Source organism: Trematomus bernacchii, unplaced genomic scaffold (genome assembly GCF_902827165.1).
Source record: "Trematomus bernacchii unplaced genomic scaffold, fTreBer1.1, whole genome shotgun sequence".
NCBI classification, from domain to species: domain Eukaryota; kingdom Metazoa; phylum Chordata; class Actinopteri; order Perciformes; family Nototheniidae; genus Trematomus; species Trematomus bernacchii.
The window spans coordinates 118,763-140,824 of NW_022987637.1; the positions used below are offsets into that span (position 1 = coordinate 118,763).

Below are 22,062 nucleotides of genomic sequence, written 5' to 3' on the forward strand. Positions count from 1 at the left end.
AGGTTTTACACGCTCTCGCATTTTGCACCATATCTACCTTCATACTCTCATTCTCATACTTGTTTGATTCTGAAATTGTATATATTTATATAAATATATGTGTGTGTACTGTATATGTCTGCATCTGTAGCCTGTTATTGTCTCATTATACCGCACTGTCAATGAATTAAAAGTAAATATATAAGTCGTCATGAACACATCTGTCCATCAGACTGAGGGTGTTTCTCAATCGCGAGTACGCTTGCTTGGTAGCACATGTCTGCCGAGCATCTTGCTTCAGAAGCGAGTCAAGAATACTTCCTGGCATTCGGAAAACGAAGTGTGGAACACGCTAGCAAGTGTGCAGGTGTGCGTCATATGAGAGGCCCCGCCTTACATCTTCCGCCACAGATTTGGGGAAATTGGTCCGTGCGCAAAGCATTGTGGGGATTTTAAGACCGTGAAGTCTACTCATGTGCAGACTCGATATTTCTCCAAACGGAGTACGCCGGGCTCGGTAGATTTCCAAGTATACTGGAGATTGGAACAGTACTTCGGCGGCACTCGATGACGTAGTATGCTTGAAATAGTGGCTCTGAAGCAGCTTTACATGCGATTGAGAAACACCCAAAGAGTGGAACAGGCTAGCAAGTGTGCAGGTGTGCGTCATATGATAGGCCCCGCCTTACATTTTCCGCCACAGATTTTGGAAATTGGTCCGTGCGCAAAGCATTGTGGGGATTTTAAGACCGCGGAGTCTACTCATGTGCAGCCTCGATATTTCTCCAAACGGAGTACGCCGGGCTCGGTAGATTTCAAGGTTCAAGGTTCAAGGTTCAAGGTTCTTTATTGTCAATCTGACATAGCTACAGAGTAATTATGCAGTTGAAAATCTTATGTCACAGGCTTCTCCAACAATGCAACATAATAACATAACATAATAACAATAAGAGCAAGAGCAATACAAAAATAATAATAGTTATAAAAATGAAATAAAGTTATGATGTGGAATAGTGCAGTATGAGTCTATATACAAGTTATTGGAATGATATATATATATTAGGTATTAGATACATACTACTGAGTAGCAGTTGAATGTTTGAAGTTGTTTCAACAGTTCAATTTTTTAACAGTCTCACTGCCCGCGGGAAGAAACTGTCTCCGAATCTTCTTGTCCTTGCCCGGATGCTGCGGTAACGTCTGCCAGACGGCAACAGAAAGAACAGTTTGTGGCTGGGGTGATGGGGGTCTTTGATAATCCGTAGTGATTTCTTCCTGAGCCGCTGGGAGTAAAGGTCCTCCATGGATGGCAGCTCCGTCCTGGTGATGTGCTGTGCAGTTTTCACCACCCTCTGTAAAGCCTTACGATCGAGGTCGGTGCAGCTGCCGTACCAGGCCGTCATGCTGCCAGTGAGGATACTCTCTATCGTGCACCTGTAGAAGTTGCAGAGTATCCTGGAATCCATTTTGAACCTCCTCAACCTGCGGAGGAAGAAGAGCCGCTGTCGAGCTTTCTTGGTGATGGTGGTGGTGTGAAGAGACCATGTCAGGTCCTCAGTGATGTGGACCCCAAGGAACCTGAAGCTTTTGACTCTCTCCACCGTAGTCCCATTGATGGCGATGGGGGCGTGTCCCTCTCCCTGCTGCTTCCTGTAGTCCACAATCAGCTCCTTTGTTTTGCTGATGTTGAGATGGAGGTTGTTCTCCTGGCACCAAGATGTCAGGTTTTCGACCTCCTCTCTGTATGCCGTCTCGTCATCGTCTGTGATCTGGCCGATGACGGTCGTGTCATCAGCAAACTTCACGATGGTGTTGGAGCTGTGTGTGGCCACGCAGTCGTGGGTGAACAGGGAGTAGAGGAGAGGGCTGAGCACGCAGCCTTGAGGGGCACCGGTGTTAAGAATCAGGGTGGAGGATGTGATATTTCCCACCCGCACTGCCTGGGGTCTGCCCGTCAGGAAGTTCAGGATCCAGTCGCAGAGGGCGCTGTTGAGCCCGAGGTCTCTGAGCTTGATGGCCAGCTTGGAGGGCACAATGGTGTTGAATGCTGAACTGTAGTCAATGAACAGCATTCTCACATATGTGTTCCTGTTCTTCGGGTCCAGGTGTGAGAGGGCAGTGTGGAGGGTGAGGGCTATGGCGTCGTCTGTGGACCTGTTTGCTCTGTAGGCAAACTGCAGGGGGTCCAGAGATTCAGGGAGGGAGGAGGGTGATGAATAATTTGACTAACCGCTCAAAGCACTTCATTATGATGGAGGTGAGTGCTACTGGGCGGTAGTCGTTGGGGCAGGTGATGATTGTCTTTTTGGGGACAGGAATGATGGTGGAGTGTTTAAGACATTTCCAAGTATACTGGAGATTGGAACAGTACTTCGGCGGCATTCGATGACGTAGCATCCTTGAAATATTGGCTTGGAAGCCAATATCCTCGCGATTGAGAAACGGCCCCAGTGTGCTGCTGTGCCTCCTGTCATCATTAATGGACGTCTCTTTAAAACCACTTAGAGGAGAGGATTTCTCATTTCTCTAACCGCCTGCTGCTTCCACTCCTCTCTCCTCGGTTCCCCTCCTCGACTCCTCCGCTCGCATCTCCTGTGGGCGGGACTAAGACACGAAGATAGGAGTCGAGGAGGGGAAATTAGAGAATTGAGAAGCCTTCATGGTGTGGCCCTTTAAGACTCCGGCAACGTCCTGTGACACGTGTCGCGGACGTCTGACGTCAGCTGCGGAAATATCAACATGGAGAACGGGAGAGAAGGTTCCACGAATTCACTTCTGAAAGATGGTAAAAACAGCTATGAGCAGTGGTGTGTGTCGTAATAAATTCGTTCATGGATATTTCTAAAACATATTCTCGACAGCTTCATCATATCTCCACTGTCCCTGCGCAGCTATAACCTGCAGAACACTTTCCGAGGCTAACCCTGTATCTTCATTCCAACAGTGACGTGTGTTATTGGGTTACTGACGTGTTATCCGTACCCGTCCGTACCACACACTCATGGGTTAGTGACGTGTGCCCAGCGCCAGCTTCTAGCAATGTTTACATTTACATTCTACTGCTGGGACCATTGGAATAGCCTGTAATGAACTATGGTGACCACACCACAGACAGACAACAGAGAACAGAGAGACAACAGACAGAGAGGCCAGAGAGACAACAGAGAGACAACACAAACACAGAGACCAAAGAGACATCAGACAGACCAGAGAGACAACAGACAGACAGAGAGACCAGATGGACAACAGACAGACAGAGAGCCCAGAGGGACAACAGACAGACAGACAGACCAGAGAGACGACAGACAGACAGACAGTCAGTCCAGAGAGACAACAGACAGACAGACAGACAGAGAGACCACAGACAGACAGACAGAGAGACCAGAGAGACAACAGACAGAGAGAGAGACCAGAGAGACAACAGACAGACAGACAGACAGATAACAGACAGAGAGACCAGAGAGACAACAGAGAGACCAGAGGGACAACAGACAGACAGACAACAGACAGAGAGACCAGACGGACAACAGACAGACAGACAGACAGAGAGACCAGAGGGACAACAGACAGACAGACAGACCAGAGAGACAACAGACAGACAGACAGAGAGACCAGAGAGACAACAGACAGAGAGACAACAGAGAGACAACAGACAGACAGAGAGACAACAGACAGACAGAGAGACAACAGACAGACAGAGAGACAACAGACAGAGAGACAACAGACAGATAACAGACGGAGAGACCAGAGAGACAACAGACAGACAGAAACAACAGACACAGTGCAGGTGTGTGAGATGAACTGCTCTGCCTACTGAAGGAACGACAGGTGCAGCTGAATGGTTCATTGAGAAAGAGAGGTGTTGTTTCAGAAACAGGTCAACTCAGGATGAGGTTGTGAAATGTCCACAGTGTTCTGAGAGATGTTGGATGTGCTGCTGTGTTCCAGGCTGCTACGCTGACTTCCTGGCAGAGGACTTTGATGTGAAGACGTACACGGCTCAGGCCATCCAGCATGCGGTCCTCGCGGAGCAGCTGGGCCGGCTGGCTCAGGGCATCAGTCAGCTGGACAAGGAGCTGCACAGCCAGGTACAGTTCACCAAAGACCAAGGTTCAGGATGTCTCGCATGAAGACTGCTCAATCAAATCGCCATCTACTGGTGAATCAGTGTGCTGCGTATAACCAAACGCTAGGAATGATTCTTTAAACACCAGAGCTTTTTGTCTCAGGATCATATGCGATCATCTTACTCTGAGCCGGGTGTGTGATGGTGGTCTTTTTCAGAAGGTATTCAAATTTGACAATAATATTCATATTCTGAGAATATTATTGATATGGAGTGTTGGAAAAAGTGCTGCGATGATTAGAGGTTTAATCATTTTTCAAATTGACACAAAATGTATCTGCAGTTATTATGACAATTGTTTGTTGATTTTGAGGTTTCTTTTACAAAATGTCGAACTGATGATGAAATCATAACAATGATGTGTATTCATAATAATACAGTCAAAGTCAACTTTATTGTCTTCTGTGTGTGTGATAGACAGGGAGATCGACATTCTGCTTATCATCATCACCAAGAGTAAAAAATATATTACAAAAAAAAATAAAATGTGTTTGTAGAGTGGAGGAAATAAGTATTTGATCCCTTGCAGATTGTGTTAGTTTGCCCACTTACAAAGAAATTAAGAGTGGTAGGTTTATTTTACTAATGAGGGAGAGAATATCAAAAAGAAAATCCAGAAATTGACATTATATAAAAGATAACTTTAAGATTATTTGCATTTAATTGTGGGAAATAATACACAGACTCTTACATTTTCCCAACAGACACAAATAGACTACAGTTCTCACCAAAATGTGATAATAGAAACAAGCATTAATATCAAACGTGATAGACACATCAAGACATGGTGAAGTTGCTTATGTCCGGGTTTGTTACAGTAAACCTTACCTGTGAATTCGCAAAATCTCGCCAGTACCACCACCACCACCAATGTGGATAATCTTTTATCCCAATAAATGCAAATCATTAGGAATACTTCTGGCCATTTCCTAAAGTGTGTCATTTGTTTAATTATTCTGTGCCCTTCGGGCAGCAATGTGGTTTAACTAATAATATCGTTTAGTTGAAATGAAGCATAAACTTGTTTAACACTAGAACCGCCAGAGGTCGCTGTATACCTAAAACCGCCAATGGGTCAAATTTACCCGCTATTGATTTTCAAGGTACAATGTTCTTTTATTTATCATGTAGAACAGTGAGTTTTGATCGCACAGGGATGAAACTTATACCAATAGAATCAGCTTTTCATATGATATAGTTTGTGCAGATAGCATGAAGTATAAAATATCGCTACCAGTGCTGATTTAAACGCTTGGTGTTAGACTTTTTTGTTTTGTTTAGGTACAAATCTCTCTCTCTATCTATAACTATCTATCGATCCATCTATAACTATCAGTCTATCTCTCTATCTCTCTCTATCTATCTATCTATCTATCTATCTATCTATCTATCTATCTATCTATCTATATATCTATCTCTCTCTCAATCTATCTCTCTATCTATAAGGAACCGCAGTAGACAAAAGGCGTTGCTATAGCAACACGTCATGCTTACGCTGCATTTTCTATGAGGTAAATATTACCCGCTGGCGGATATAGGTATAAATGGCATTTCTTTTGGGCGATATTTTCAATCTGACTTCATATTGACCATTTTTAACAACAGAGGGTGCTACATAACACACTTTCAGGAAAAGTCACGGACTGGGAGACTTGAATATTTTATTGAAAAAAAGTTACATACAATCAAAAAGACAGCTGCGGGTAAAATTGACCCTTTGGCGGTTCTAGTGTTAAACCACATCCCTGTGGTAACAATAATTCTTATGTGTTTATACTTCCTCCATCCAGGTTGTGGCCAGACATGAAGACTTACTGTCTCAGGCCACTGGGATAGAGTCCCTTGAAGGTAAATAATTAACATTGTTTTTCCTTTTTTTTTATTGATTTTCATCACAAATTGACAGAAATTACAGAGCAGTTGTGATTGACAGTGTCACATTACAGTTGTGCAGATCATAACAAACAATACATTAGTTGGCTTGGTCATACAACAAAAAAAAGCAAACAAATAATAACCTCATTCTCTCCAGGTCAGAATAAAATAAAATGTTTTAAATAAATGAGTAAAGCAAATAAAAAAAATAATAAGATATTCTGGAATATCTGGGAAGGTCATCCTCTTTGCATAGTTCAAATAAAGGCCCCCAGACATTTTTGAACTTCCTGGAGGAGCCTTTCAGTGTGTAACAGATCTTTTCAAGCTGTAAATTATAACAAATGTGTCTTATCCACATACTGTAGGAAGGTGGTGTTGATTTCTTGTTGGTATTAGGCGTCTTAATGGTAATGTTACAAAGGCTATAAGGTCCGCTTAGAGCCAGGCAAAGGCAGGTTCGAGACACCGATTACTGCAGTAATGGCATTGGGCTCTATAAGCGTCCCAGTTATTAGGGATGCTCCGATCGTTATCGGCCGCCGATCGTAGTATTTTAAGGTGTCCGAAAATGGCAATAAAATAGCGGTATGCAACGTGTGTGAAGCAGAAATCCTGCAGCTCCGCCCGCTGTGACGGACCGCTGAGCGGAGCAAAACACACACTAAGAGTTAGACCTAACAGACTTAGCTATTTTATCTACCTCTGGAACTAGCTAAACTAGTTATAAATATATTTATTCTTCACTGTCGGGTCACTCATTACTGGATCAGTGAGCTACAGGAGATACTGACGGGCTGTCAGGAGAGGGAGAGAAGGGGAGAGAGAGAGGGAGAGAGGGAGAGGGAGAGAGAGAAGAAAAGAGAACGCTTCCGCTAATTTCTCCCGTGTTATTATCCAAAGTTAATGTAAATTTGAATAATGTACTTCATTTGAATGTAATAATTATGTTGGTTGTTTGTGGAAGCGCATCATGTATTGAAAAATTCATCTGAACTGTTCGATCCGTTACGATTATAAACTGAAGCAATATGAAAATGAGCCCCATTAACTGAGTTTTAAACATCACTTTAAATGGAAGATCCCCATAGACCCCACCCACCCGATCGGATCGGCGATCGGTATCGGCCGATACTGATTCCGGCGATCGGCCCCAAAATTCCCGATCGGAGCATCCCTTCCCTACCAGTTACCTCTGCACAACTACTGGACTTTCAATACTTTGTCAGAGACGTACATGACCAAAACATGTGCACATGGTTTGCAGGTGTTTGATGACATTTTTCACAAGAAGGATCTATATTGTCATACACTTTGAACAACCTGACTTGAGTCCAATGAGTGCGGTGAACAAGCTTACACTGAATCAAACCATGTCTGCCGCTGACAGATGAGGTGGGCACACGCTTAAGAATATTGCCCCAAAGATCCTCTGAGATCTCCTGCCCCAAAGATCCTCTGAGATCTCCTACCCCAAAGATCCTCTGAGATCTCCTGCCCCAAAGATCCTCTGAGATCTCCTACCCCAAAGATCCTCTGAGATCTCCTGCCCCAAAGATCCTCTGAGATCTCCTGCCCCAAAGATCCTCTGAGATCTCCTGCCCCAAAGATCCTCTGAGATCTCCTGCCCCAAAGATCCTCTGAGATCTCCTGCCCCAAAGATCCTCTGAGATCTCCTGCCCCAAAGATCCTCTGAGATCTCCTACCCCAAAGATCCTCTGAGATCTCCTGCCCCAAAGATCCTCTGAGATCTCCTGCCCCAAAGATCCTCTGAGATCTCCAGCCCCAAAGATCCTCTGAGATCTCCTACCCCAAAGATCCTCTGAGATCTCCTGCCCCAAAGATCCTCTGAGATCTCCAGCCCCAAAGATCCTCTGAGATCTCCAGCCCCAAAGATCCTCTGAGATCTCCAGCCCCAAAGATCCTCTGAGATCTCCAGCCCCAAAGATCCTCTGAGATCTCCAGCCCCAAAGATCCTCTGAGATCTCCTGCCCCAAAGATCCTCTGAGATCTCCAGCCCCAAAGATCCTCTGAGATCTCCAGCCCCAAAGATCCTCTGAGATCTCCAGCCCCAAAGATCCTCTGAGATCTCCTGCCCCAAAGATCCTCTGAGATCTCCTGCCCCAAAGATCCTCTGAGATCTCCAGCCCCAAAGATCCTCTGAGATCTCCTGCCCCAAATCCTCCTCCCAAAGAGCTTTCACAGAGTTTAGAGAGGTTGAAGATAGGGTTTGGATTTCATTATAAAAGTATGAGATCATTCCTTTCATCACAGGGACCTGAGTGAGAGAAGCATCTAGAGGCATGTCGCCAGGCAGGTTGGGAAACTGGGCATATCTATTTCGAGCAAAACTCAGAATTTGCAGGTATCTAAAAAAAAAACTATTCCGAGAGCTGTTGAAAAGATGCAAACCTATTATCAATATGTACATCTTTAAATTGTTTAATACCAAGGTTTGACCATATAGTAAATGCACAATCTGATATGGAGGTGGAAAAACATGATTTGCAACTAGTGGAGCCGAGGTAGAGAAAGCTTGCAGACCGAAGTGACGTTTGAACTGATTCCAAATCCTTAAGGAGGTTTTATCAACTATATTTTTAGCATAAAGGGAAATGGGGCTGTTGATGGGGGAGTGTACAAGCGATGTCAGTGACACAGGCTTAGAGGAAAAAGACTCCATAGCCAGCCAAGCTGGGTGAGGATGAAATGTTTCAGATCTAAGCCAATACTGTAAGATTCTAAGGTTGGAAGCCCAATAGTAAAACCTAAAGTTTGGTAAGGCCATTCCTCCAAGAGGCTTTGGCCTTTGGAACAAAAAACCCTAGACTACGTAAAGACTTTCTACAAATAAACTCAAAAATTAAGCTATCCGTTTTTCAAAGAAATGCTTAAGGAAGAAAAGTAGGTATACAATGAAAGAGAGAGTATTCATTTTGACCGAGTTGATCCTCGCGGCCAAATTGAATGGGAGCAGTGACCAGCGTTCAAATTCTTGTTGCATACGTTCTAAACAGGGTGTAAAATTGGCCTTAAAGAGACTTTTACATTTGCTAGTAACTTGGATTCCAAGACATGTAAAACTTTGCAGATATACTTTAACCTGTTAAGCAACATCTTGCAAGAAACAGCGTCTGAGGGCTTCTTAACATTTAACAAACTATGAATGTGTCATACCCACTAAACGGGAAGAAACTCAGCTACCTGACGCTATGAACCATTTGTACCGAAACAAAACACAACTCTAACGCCAAGCGTCTGAATTAGCACTAAGCGAAAGAGTGCTAACGCACTTAGCACATAACTCACGGTATAAATATTGTACACTTCATCGGATCTGCACAAACAAGATATCACATGAAAGCTGAGATCCCACAGATTCCAATGGTATAAGTATCATCACTGTGCGACCAAAACGCAGGGCAGCGAAGGCAAGCAAAGACAACACACAACTTCACTTTACGTGGCCAAAACGGCAAATATGTCTTACCTTTGCTGTTTTCTGATCAAAAGTTGTGTTCAATGGCATTACAACGCATATAAACGCTGCTGAAGGTTAATCCAATGTCTCTGTGTCACTTTGAAATGATTACTGATAATCCATCATAACATTTATGTCAATAAGAGTAGTTTTCATATATAGCTGCTATGAGAGTGTATGAGAGCTTCCGGTTTTGGGCATGCTGGCTGCGCATCACTCTCATTCACCAATGGGTAATGTTTAGATGGATTTAGGAACTCCCTCTCGATTCTATTGGCTCTAACGGTTCAAAAGTGGTGTCAATCATCAAAATCGACCGATGGGTTCCAGAGATATGGCAAATCCACCCAAATGACCCCAGAGGTGTTTGTTTTTTTCTAAACCTCTCTTAAAAAGGTCAAATGTCACTTGTTTTGCATCAATCTTGATACAGGGTACTTATTATATGTTATAGTTTGGATTCCTAAAGTCTACTATCCCATCATTCAAGGGTGGTTTTCACTACAAGTAATGGTTTCTTTTTGGACGGAAACTATAATTTACATTTTTTTACTATGTTCAATCTGAATTTACTTTAATTCTGACTTTTCTACATCCAACTCACAGGTTTATCATTGCTTTGAGAAAAAAGATGATTAATTTACCCCATTTTAGAAGTGAAGATATAGTCATTTGTTCTGGGCATGTCATTTTCGTGCCTGAAAACAGGCTCAGGGCTTAACAGGTTAAATGGGAAGTTATGTAACGGAGATGTACGTGCGGTTGTGTTTAGAGAAATAATTCACTTTTCGCAAGATTACGTTTTGTCAAAAAAGCCACATTTGTCTAAGGAGTAAAAGAGATAGACGATTAAAGCTTTCTCTGCATCCAAGGATATTAATGCTTCTGGAGCAGTACAAGGAGATGGGTTATAAATTGTATTAAATAACCGTCTTAAATTAAAAAAGGAATGTCTATTTTTAATGAAACCCGTTTGATCAGGGGAGATAACAGAGGGAAGTGTAGACTCAAGGCGCAAAGCTAAGAGTTTGGACAGTAGTTTGAAGTCTACATTCAGCAAGCTTATAGGACGAAACGAGGCACAGGACAAAGGGTCCTGATTATTTTTCAAAATAAGGGAAAGCGAGGCCTGCGTGAGAGTCTGGGTTAATTTAAGAGATTCAAATGAGTCATTAAACATGTAAATTAAAATAGGGGCTAATTTGAGTAAAAATGCCTGATAGAATTCAGCAGTGTAGCCGCCTGGTCCTGGACTCTTTTTCCCTGCCGCGCAATACATGGTAAACATCCCCACTGGCATAAGGGGAACAACTTTGGCTCAAATGTAATGTAATGTGATTCATTTGCGTTCATTTTTTTAATGAATTTTATTAAGATTTTTCACCGTTTTTTAAAATGTTCGTTCACTGTGGAGGCATGCAGGAAGTTTTTCTTCAAGAACTAAAGGTAACTCGGAGTGAGCAATTGGTATACACCTTTTGATTCTGGGAGAAGCCTTTAAAGTGATTGCGGACCATGCCTGTTTAAAATATAAATGTTATAAAACAAGTTATCAGCTTTAATCAATGCAGGTCCCAGATATGTACTGAGATCTTTAAAATGTTTGTGGCAATGTTAATGAAACCACAGAGGGATTTGAACGGTCTGCCACTATCTTACATTATGTAACTGATTGCTTGTCTACTTTTAACATATTTAATAAGACCATAGCAACATATAATTTTGGTGGCAAGTAAAGTGCAATGCATTTTCATGAATTATAATTACTTACCGTATGCTGCAGCTCCAGTGTAGATCTCTTAACTTTACTTACAATGCAATGATCATTTATATTACTGCATGGACCTTTATTGCATATTGAGAATCCTTACTACTGCTTATTGGTAAGATGTGTATCGACAGTAATAATGCCTTATAAGCCCCATCAGCCAACCTCCGGGTTAAAACGAGAACATCATTAAGACACCTGCTGCAGTAGAGGACTCTAATAAAATACATCAACATGTGTCCCCTCTGTGTAAAGAGACTCTGAAAGTTTCAGGAACAAAGATTCTCTCACTTTTTGTCCTGATCCATTTCTATAAAAACCTGTCTGGAAATGAGCTGATCAGATTTTGGCCACTTTTTTTTTGGCTTGTGTAACCATTAGCCAATAACCAACCAAGGTAACACCCCCCCCCCCACCCCCACCTTATCACCTGAATGTCCTCCTCGAGCACCATTGTGTTCTTTGTAACCAAATCTCTCTCAGAGGGGCGTGGGGAGGGGCTCCTTATTTTCATCTAAAGTAACAGACAGAGAATCAGCACTTTGGAAACAGGGCTGAAACAGAGGGGTTTATGGGAAGCTACAATGATCTGTTTGGTATTTGGAGCCAAACACTTCAGAGACATGTTTTGTATATATCTGAGACCTATAATATATTGATGAAAAACAGTATAATAGGGGACCTCTTCAAATAAGTGTGAAATTGTACTGTACTGACAGCAAATCTTGTTTTTCAGGGGTCCTTCAGATGATGCAGACCAGGATCAGTGCTCTGCAGGCAGCTGTGGACAGGTAAAGTGTTTCCTGTGGCTGAATGATTGGAGTCATTCTCACACTGCTTACAGCCACGGTCTCCATTCTGCACTGGTCCTCTTAACTGGGCATGAAAATGATATAATTGTTTATTCCATTTCAGTCCATAAAAACCCTCAAAATGTACTTTCAGAATAAATCTCAGAATCATCAAAAAAGTATGACTATATCAAACTATATTAAAGTTGACATTTTGTCAAAAACTCTCAGCTAATCCTCTTCATCATTATTGGGTGGATATGGTTTGATCATATTTCTGCCATTTGCACATGTTGTCATTTTGATTTGATCAAGCTTAAGGTGCATGACAAGACCTTTTTCTAACCTTGACCAGAACTTGGTTGAGAAAATCAGTTTCAAATAGAATTTAAAGCTGCAGCATGCTGTCAGCTCTCTCTGCCTAATGTGCCTAACGTTCTTTCTACAAACATCCTCACATTTATAGGAAAACCTTGTTTTGAAGATTTGTGTTGACTTATCGGCAGTATTTAACAAAACGCTTTCTCCATGATCTCTTGGCGTAGCAAAATCCAGTGAAGAAACTAAGGCCTTTGATGTGTCTAATTTAAGTTTGAACCTAAATGGGTCATAGGTTCTGCTCTTCTAAGATGACAATAAAGAATCACAATGCACACAGTAAAGCAAACAAAAAAACAACAGTGATTAAATATGTTGGATTCTGTTTTAACTTTGTAATTGTGATAGAAATCAATTACAATATCAGCACCACCTCTTCCATTGTTGCCTGTCCCCCTAACTTAACTCACTAAACAGCTCTTGTACAACCACTCAAAAGCCAGCCTCCACCAACATCTTTAAAAGATGTTTGAGCAAAAATGGTGTTACAGAGAATGCCCGTCTTAAGCCTTGAATTACTCATTGTTAACAGGTGATGCTATATTTCTAAACTCATTATCTTATTTGTTTAGGTTTGTCTTATTGGGTAATTTTTTTATAGTGCTAAACGAATAAAATGTTTAATAATTATTAATTTACCCTCCCACAAAACAGCTGAAAATAACTTTTTGATGCAATCTGAAACAATTGTGGTCAGCTGATAACAAGTCTCAGATGACAGGTTCATAAAAATTATACATAGAATTTTTATATAGTGCTTTTCGAGATACACAAAGATGCTTCAGGATTTGTGCGGTGATGCTTTTATGAGCAACTCTCTGGTTCCTAATGAAACGTTGCAAATCTCTTCAGGATCAGGACGAAGATTGTTGACCCGTACAACAAGATAGTGGCCAGGATCACCCAGCTGGCCAGACTGCAGGTAACTCCCACACACACTGCATGGTGATGCTGTTATATTTGCTGTTCAGTGGCTGTGTTTGAATCTGGCCCTGTGTCCACATAGCGCCTTCTCTTGGCAGAAAGATGCCAGCACAGCGTCAGGGAGCTCCTCCTCTCAGCCTTTCATCAAAAAACGCTACCAGCGCTTTTTCATTGTTTCAGTGTCAACAATATCCTGCCTGTGTATTGCTCTGTACTGTACCTTTGTTTGACTTAGTTTTTTTATCATGAGCACCAAACACTTTGAATGAGTGAGCTTCATCTCATGGCAAGAAAAGTACAACACTCACCGGCAGCAACATCCAGGGTCTGCCGGCTGATCTGCTCAAACAAATGAGCGTTTCTCTCTTTGTTATGATGGTCTCGGTACGAAAGACACAGCCAATAAGGAGCTTCCCCTCCAATTTGTACACTGACATTACCAGTCACCAGCGCTTAAGTGTTCAGATCAGCTGGTGCATAGAATGAGGTGCTATGTGGACACAGGCCCCCAGTCAGCTTCTCTTTTGAGCTGGCTCAAGAAAGTGTGTGGCAGTATTACCAAAGAACCAAGCTTTCCAAAACCCACAGAGAGATCAACTCTGTGTAGGAGAGTGGTTCAGCATTTCTGTTTACATGGAGATGTTTGTTGTGTGCACAGCTCCATGCTGCTATCCGTGCACAGCAGAGTAACATGTGGGGGCAGGTCTCCTGTTGGTGCAGCTAAGGGAAATCATGATAGATCAAACAGCAGCTGTAAAAAGGTCAGCAGGATTGTGAAGTGTCTCAGCTGAGCTAATGGCTTTGTTTCCCTCGGATACTCTGAGATCTCTAGATCATGTTTGCTACCTGAGCCTTCAGTACGAGTCCAATCTGACTCAAACATTAGGTGATCAGTCATCATCAAAGGTCTGTCAGCTCGTAAAACAGCACAATATCTTCCTTTCTACCTCACATAATGAACATGGACAAACTGGAGATAGCTGTACAATAAAAGAAAACAATGGATTTCAGATAATAAAGAATGAACCCATCTCTTTTCTTTTTTTATATATATGGAATGCCACACAAGCAGTGAAATCCCCCAATCACCTAACCTCCCCCATCTCCAATTAGTTCATTTGTTTGAAGTGAAACTGGTCATTCGTTCTGATTGATTTTGATTATCATGCCACTAACAGGTGACTTGAGGTTTGTTAAGGTAACTTTTTATTGTATTTTATTATTACAAATAATTTCTTCCCGCCCGTAGCACAAGAATATGCCTCAGGGCCCAGCAATGTGTTACTGCGGCAAGCTGCAACTCCCTGTTGTGCATTAAGATAAGATAATGTAGCACCTGTAGTCCTATCTCACACAAAGAACAGAGACACTTGGCGCGTTTCCACTACACGGCCTCGCTCGGCCCCGCTCGGTATGGCTGGGCCTCGTTAGGACTGGCTCACTTTATGGCGCATTTCCATTACAGTTTAGGAACTGGGGTAGTATCTATAGTAACGCAGTGTAGGCGGAGCCGTGACGTGATCTTCAATGAGAACCCCAGAAAAACAACACAGCCGTTAGCTGTTAGCACTCAGAGCTCACAGCTCCTCATATATGTTCAGAAACTAGACAAAAGTTAAACAAGTACACACCACAGACTGCCTGTGTCATGGTGAATACAGTCGCTGCTTTATTTATGTCTGTATAGGCCGTTGTTGTGAGTGTGGACGGTCGGAGCATATACTGCGTTAGCTTAGCCAATCTCCATTTAGAAAACACGCATTTTAAAAGGTTTTTCGCCTGCCGTCTGTCTGCAGACTTGTCAAAGCATTAATTCATGGTTTTTACTAACCGGTATCAGTATGTTGTTACTTCGGCATCATTTTGAAACGTGTATTACAATTAAATCACGGTCAAATATGTCCATCTTGTTGTAGTTGTAGCCCCCTTGCCAGCGATGCTCTCTCTAGTTTAGCATACTCAGCCCGACTCAGCCTCGTTGTCTCTGGCCCTAGAACCGCGATTTTATGAGGCCAGAAAAACTGTGAATTAGGACCCGCCGGCCGGTACTAAGCCAAGTGGAAACGCAACCAAAGACGGGCCGCTGACGTCACAGCTCTCTTAAACCGTGCTCCGCGCTGTAGTGGAAACGCGCCATAACATCTACCTAGGTCCGAATAGTGGTATGCCTTGAACAACTCTGGGGAGGAGTTAGATTTAGTTGAACAGTTGACAATTTTATTGGCAGCAATATTTATCAACATTCACATTAGATTGTGTGCCCACAATGTGAAAAATAAATAATTAAAAATAGAGCTCTTAACATACTTCAAAATAAATAAAACTAAACAAATAAAAGAGTCCTTTCCCTTTTTAAATAAGATAATTCAAGATCTCTATAGTTCAGTTCTGTGTGTGAACTGCTATTGCTCCTTCTACCTGGGTAGAGCTAATAGTGTACTTGTTCTTATGTGTAATCAGTGCGAGTGAATTCTTGTTTCATCTGTATCGTTACTTTGTTTTTCAAGTAGTTGTCACCTACCTGTTAGTGATCAACTGCTCAACGGTTCCTAGCCTGCTAGCTACCAGCCCCCATCCGGCCGCTATCACCAAACTCATCTGATCCCTGCCATCAGCTGTCCTGGCCATTGGATACCTTCGTCTCTGTACGGCACAGCTACTGTGAGGTATTTCCCGGATAGTCTCTCAGATATCCCGGTGCGGTCAGCCCTGATAGCCGGGATTGCTACCTCTACAGCTAGCACTCAGCTAGCCAACCTCCAATCACCGGGTGGCTAGATGCTAAACGCTAGCAGCGGACCCGTCTACCGGCTTCGTCTCCTCGCCGTCTTTCTCCCTCCCACTCCCGCTGTCTCATTGGCAGTTGACTCAACCTCTCGGCCCGATCACCTGCCATGCTGTGGAGATTCCTGCTGACTCTGTCACTTATCCTCTCAATAACTTCACTGCAACAGGCAAACAACTCCTGTCTCGCATCCTCCCCGTCTGGCATGACTACTACTCCAGCTAAAACAGTTTTCCACTCCACTATGCCCAACGATAATCTCCGCCATCAGAAATCAAGGACTGCAACAACGACCAAAATACATCCACAGAAGCTCCGGAAGAACGTTTTTTACTCCCGGTCCGGTCATTCCATCCCATCCCTCTGGTCTGCTGCGCGCACTGACACCACCCCGCCGCCACCATGTCATCATCACAACAACCAACACGTGCACTCTGCCTGCCTACAACCCCCTTCCCAAAGCACCCCAGCCTGTTAAAACTCAACATCTCAAACTTGCTCTATTTAACACCCGGTCTCTGAATAGCAAGGGTCTCATTCTCACAGCCAATAATCTGGACTTTCTCTGCATCACTGAAACTTGGCAAAAATCACAGGAATACTTCTCCCTCAAACAGACTACACCCCCCGGATACAAATACATGAAGAAACCACGCAACCATGGCTTCTGGGTGATTTCAATATTCATGTTGACTCACCTGACTCCAAAGCCACTACATAACTCCTGGACATCCTCAACTATTTCAACATCACACACAGGGCTCTCGACTAACTTTTTTCACCATCCTCCCGGAACCGTCCCGAAATACAATCTAAGCCGTCCCGAAATTAATGTGGACCGTCCCGAATTTAAAATATTTGTTTTTCTACATTATCATTAGTTAAAATCATTCAAAGTGACCTTTAACATAAATAAAACATCATACAAATCATTAGATGATAATTCATCAACCTTTTTATTTGAGTAAATCAGTCAAACACAGAAACAAAGGCCAAATATATTTAAAAAAAACACACAAGCGAGAAAGTTACTCTAATATTGAATCCAATCAAGTCCCATCCGATTAACAAAAAAATCCAACACTCTGTCCTGAAGACAGAAGACAGAACCAAGAGTAACCACTAACCAGGATGACAGTCTGTAACACAGTCAGGAGACCTTTACAAACTGCCCCGCCCCCTCGCACACAGACGGGGGAGAGAGCTCTCTCGTCTGGATTGGAAAATACATCATAGACGCATTTTGTAGTCTTATTGCATATTAGAAAAGGAGTTGGCGAAACTAAAACTGCAATGTAATGTTCATGTAGCAATAATACATATGACATGTATGTTTTAAATGTCTCCAGTACCGATAAAAAGACCACTGTTGGTACCACTGTCTTTAATAATTCCGGCCCGGGGCCCGTTTAATACCGGGGCTCGGTACCCATCCCTACATGGGGAGAGGCGCAGCATATTGCTAAGGACTAAATGCGATGGAGAGTTCTCATCTCAGCTGCAATGACATGTCTGGAAACCCCCTCTAGGGTGCCCCATGCATAGCGCGTCGTCAAAAGCTGCTTCATAAGTTAAGTTTAGTTTCTCCGCACCGCTCCGGGGTAAAAAAATTGTAGTTACATCACAGCTGTGCGGCTGGCTGACAGCTGTAGCTACGTACTGTGTGTGTGTGTGTGTATTTCGCGGGTTGCTAAATGCTTTGTGTGTGTTTATGTTGACAAGGAGGTTTAATAACTGTGTGCTACACAAAACGTGCAGTCAGTTTCATTTTCATCGCCGTTCGTAGTAGAGTTAGCAGGGTATTTTTATTTTAACTCTCGTCCCAAATTCGTCCCAAAATTAATTTGTATCCTCCCCGACCCGATTTTTTTCGGCCCCGGGACGACGGGAGGTCCTTAAGCTCGAGCCCTGATCACACAGCATGTAGACTTTCCCAACCATAAAAAAGGTCACACACTGGACCTGGTCTGCAAGTCTGGCATTTCCATCAGCAATCTGAACACCTCTGACCTCACAATCTCCGACCATCTGGCAATTACCATGGACATCCTCACCCCAACCCCCCTCATCAAGCAGAAGCGCACCATAACTTTCTGGAATCTCAAATCCATAAACCCCTCTTCCCTCTCCTCCCTATTGGCTGACACCATCCCTGACTCAACCCTCATCCAGTACGATTCACCTGCTGACCTGGTCTACACTTACAACAATGCTCTCTCCTCCTGTCTCAGGCCTAGGCTCCACGGGAACGAAAACGGGTTGAATCCGCATATTTCTCTTGCGTATAGCCCTTTAAGCTAGACGACGCCGTAACGTAACGGTAGAAACGGACCCTGCAAACGACAACGGGTCCAAAGATCTGGGAACGGAGCGCTCTGGGGGGGTCCAACGGGGCCGTGTGGTAGCCTATACGGTCATCCGTTTCTGATAACGACGACGCAATAGCCCCGCCTCTCCCCGCCTCTGCTGCTCACCCCCGCAAAAGTACACTGCACACTGAATTCAGATTATTTATCTTTATCTCGATATGGACATAAACGCGAGTGAAGTCTAATCTGACAGGACGGAGACACGCAGCTCCTCCCGCTGTGATGCAGCGGGAGCAAAACACACACTTCAAGTCAGATCATCACCCTTAGCTATTTTAATTACCTCTCAAACTACCTAAACTAGTTATAAATATGTTTATTTTTACTGTCGGGTCACTCATTACTGGATCAGCTGCTGCATGAGACAGACACTGACGCTGTCAGAAGAGAGGAAAAAGAGACAGGCTCCGTGTATTTTATGATTATATATCATTATATCGTCGTTATTCATTTGTTTTAAAGCTCAATAAATAACAAAGAAGACCTTTGACCGGCACTTTTATAATTTTGTCCGGAAGATTAAAACTTTAACACACGTTGACCGGCGAAAAACTCTGCCCGGTTCCGTCGGCCCCCACCGCGGAGAATAAACAGAAGTGCAGCCATGACAACCATTCTTCTTCGCTGCTTTTGTGGAGGAAGTTGCTGCTTTTGTGGAGGAAGTTACAGCGCCACGTACAGGTTCGGCATATGTACTGCAGCTTTTCCAGCGGTTGGATCTAAACGGAGCCGTCTCGTGGAGCTTGACACAATCCGGTGTATATTGCGTGTGGGCGGAAGCTTTTTGGCGTTTGCGTTTGCGTTACTCCTATGCGTTTTGCCGTATGCGTTCCTGTGGAGCCGGGGCCTCAATCAACGTGCTCCAATAAAAACCAAATCTGTCTCTTTCACTCACTCCACCCCCTGGTACACTTATCATCTCCGACACCTCCAATCTAAAGGCCGGCCAGCTCGAAAGACTTGCAAATAGAACCGGTCTTACGATACATAAAGATGTCTACAAACCACACCAACAGCAGTACAAAGACGTCCTCAACAGCGCACTCTCCTCCCACTACTCCTCCGTCATACAATCTGGCAGCAACTACCCTAATACACTTTTAAGCAAGCATAAGCAAACTCCTCAAACCTATGGACACCATCTCCAACTCCTTCACTGCCACCAAATGCGACTAATTTTATCTTGGGTTTTTAAGGACAAAATTGAAATACACAGCCAACTGGCCAACATTACATTACATTGCATTTAGCTGACGCTTTTATCCAAAGCGACTTACAATAAGTGCATTCGACCAACAAGATACAAACTTGAGGAAAACAGAATCATATAAGTACATCAGGTTTCATAGAGCCAAAACATTTGAAGTGCTACTCAACTGGCTTTAGATAAGCCAGTCCTTTATTAGTATATAAGTGCTTTGTTAGCAATCCTTTGTTAGTAATTCTATCGCTCCAAGTGGAGTCGAAAGAGATGAGTTTTCAGTCTGCGCCGGAAGATGTGTAAGCTTTCTGCTGTCCTGATTTCAATGGGGAGCTCATTCCACCATTTTGGAGCCAGGATAGCAAACCGACGTGTTTTTGCTGATGGGAACTTGGGGCAGCATGGTACGCAAGTACCATTGTCTTGAAGTGGATTCTAGCAGTTACTGGAAGCCAGTGAAGGGAGCGGAGGAGCGGTGTGGTGTGGGAGAATTTAGGAAGGTTGAAGACCAGACGAGCCGCTGCATTCTGGATGAGCTGCAGAGGTCGGATGGCACATGCAGGTAGACCAGCCAGGAGGGAGTTGCAGTAGTCTAGGCGTGAGATGACGAGAGCCTGGACCAGAAGCTGCGTCGCTTTCTGGGTCAGGACGGGACGTATCCTCCTGATGTTGTAAAGAGTGTATCTGCAGCAGCGGGTTGTAGCAGCAAGGTTTGCTCCTCCACCACCCATCCTTTCCTCGAACCTTCCTTCCCTCCTCCTTCGAATCAACCTTTTACATAATTCACTCAAATCCCCACTGCTGACCTAGCTTCCCTAGTCACTGGCATGACAATTTCAACCCTCATCCTGGACCCCATCCTCTCCACCCTTGTCAAAGCGTGCTTGTCAAAAAAACTGCTCTACTCAAGGTCACAAATAACATTCTCCTCTCCATCCTCATCTTTCTTGACGTAACCGCCGCCTTCGACACCATAAACCACTCCATCCTCATCACCCACATTCAGTCCTTCAATGGCATAACCGGCACCGCCCTCTTCTGGCTTAAATCATATCTCTCTGGCAGAAAACAATTCATTTCCATCAACAACCTCAAAGCCCCTACCGCTTCAGTCACTCACGGCCTCCCCCAGGGCTCTGTAACTGGTCCCCTGCTTTTCATCATTTACATCTTCCCAGACAGATCCTCCGTCAACACCAACTCCGGTTCCACTGTTATGCCGACGACCAAAAAAAACCGCCTTCTTCCACTTAAAGAACATTGCCCGCATCAGACCCTCCCTCTCATCCACCGCTGCTGAAACTCTGATCCATGCCTTCAATACACCCCGACTGGATTACTGCAACAGCATCCTCTATGGTTCCCCTGCATACATCCTCAATAAACTGCGATGTGTCCAATACTCCGCTGCCCGAACTAACTAACTAAAAGAGAGTGGCTTTAAGTAAAACGAGAGCAATGCTCCCTTAATATTTAGCTATGCTATCAGCATGGTTAGTCATTAGCTTCTGCCAGCGTTTAGCATCAGCTCACAGTAAACGCTAGCTAGCGCTTAGCATAAGCTAGCGATTAGCATAAGCTAACGATCTTATTCAAATGTATTTATAATCAGGGGTGCACATAACTTTTTTTTTTGTGAGTTACTCAGATGAGTACCAGGAGACAGCGTTTGGTACTCACCCCACACGAAGCGTGGTCCTCCTCAGTGTCTCCTTCACTGTCCTCTATTTACACTTGCATGCTAGATGATGAAGATGCACCTCCCTGTCTCTTTTTAAGCCTCCGATTTGCTTTCTCCAAAACTTGTTGCCAAAACTGTGAAGTCCTTGCATTTCCTGAGGCCAAGTTGAAGGATCAAATACTAAGAAATTATCACATGACTTGAAGTCAGATCTGATTTCAGATGTGGGAAGTTACTAAGTACACTTATTCAAGTACTGTACTTAAGTACAATTTTGAGATATTTGTACTTGACTTGACTTTGATCTACTTTGTAAAATTAGCTGCACCTTTACCAGCTTTGAGAACACTTTAATGATCAATCATTATAAAACATATCATATATATTATTCTGAAATGGACCAATCTGCACAAGGAGTACTTATATTTTGATGATAATACTTTTCTAATTTTACTTGAGTAACATTTGGAATGCAGGACTTTTACTGTAACAGAGTATTCCTACACAAGATCTGAGTACTTCGTCCACCTCTGTCTGATTTCAAACTCTTCCATTAACACCGTAAGTAAGTTTGCAATTGTGTATTTCACTCCACTTTGGTGTAAATACAACTGCAGCAGCTTGAACGTTGTGATCAGCTGATTTTGTGCAATTCTCCAGTGTGTGCACAGGGGAGTCTCCCACTGCAGCCAATTGGCGGAGTT

The 22,062-nt window shown here is 43.4% G+C and overlaps 1 protein-coding gene across 2 annotated transcripts in view; it reads left to right on the top strand.

Annotated features, from left to right (window-relative positions):
- The first annotated feature begins 2,689 nt into the window (after positions 1-2,689).
- LOC117484723 (conserved oligomeric Golgi complex subunit 5-like) overlaps positions 2,690-22,062 on the top strand; it is a 37,248-nt gene continuing 17,875 nt past the window's right edge. For both annotated transcript variants that reach the window (XM_034133136.1, XM_034133137.1), the window contains exons 1-5: positions 2,690-2,764; positions 3,928-4,067; positions 5,896-5,953; positions 11,966-12,020; positions 13,251-13,320. In XM_034133136.1, coding sequence (XP_033989027.1) covers positions 2,719-2,764; positions 3,928-4,067; positions 5,896-5,953; positions 11,966-12,020; positions 13,251-13,320 — 369 coding nt within the window. In that variant the 5' untranslated portion in view covers positions 2,690-2,718. The remainder of the gene's footprint in view (positions 2,765-3,927; positions 4,068-5,895; positions 5,954-11,965; positions 12,021-13,250; positions 13,321-22,062) is intronic.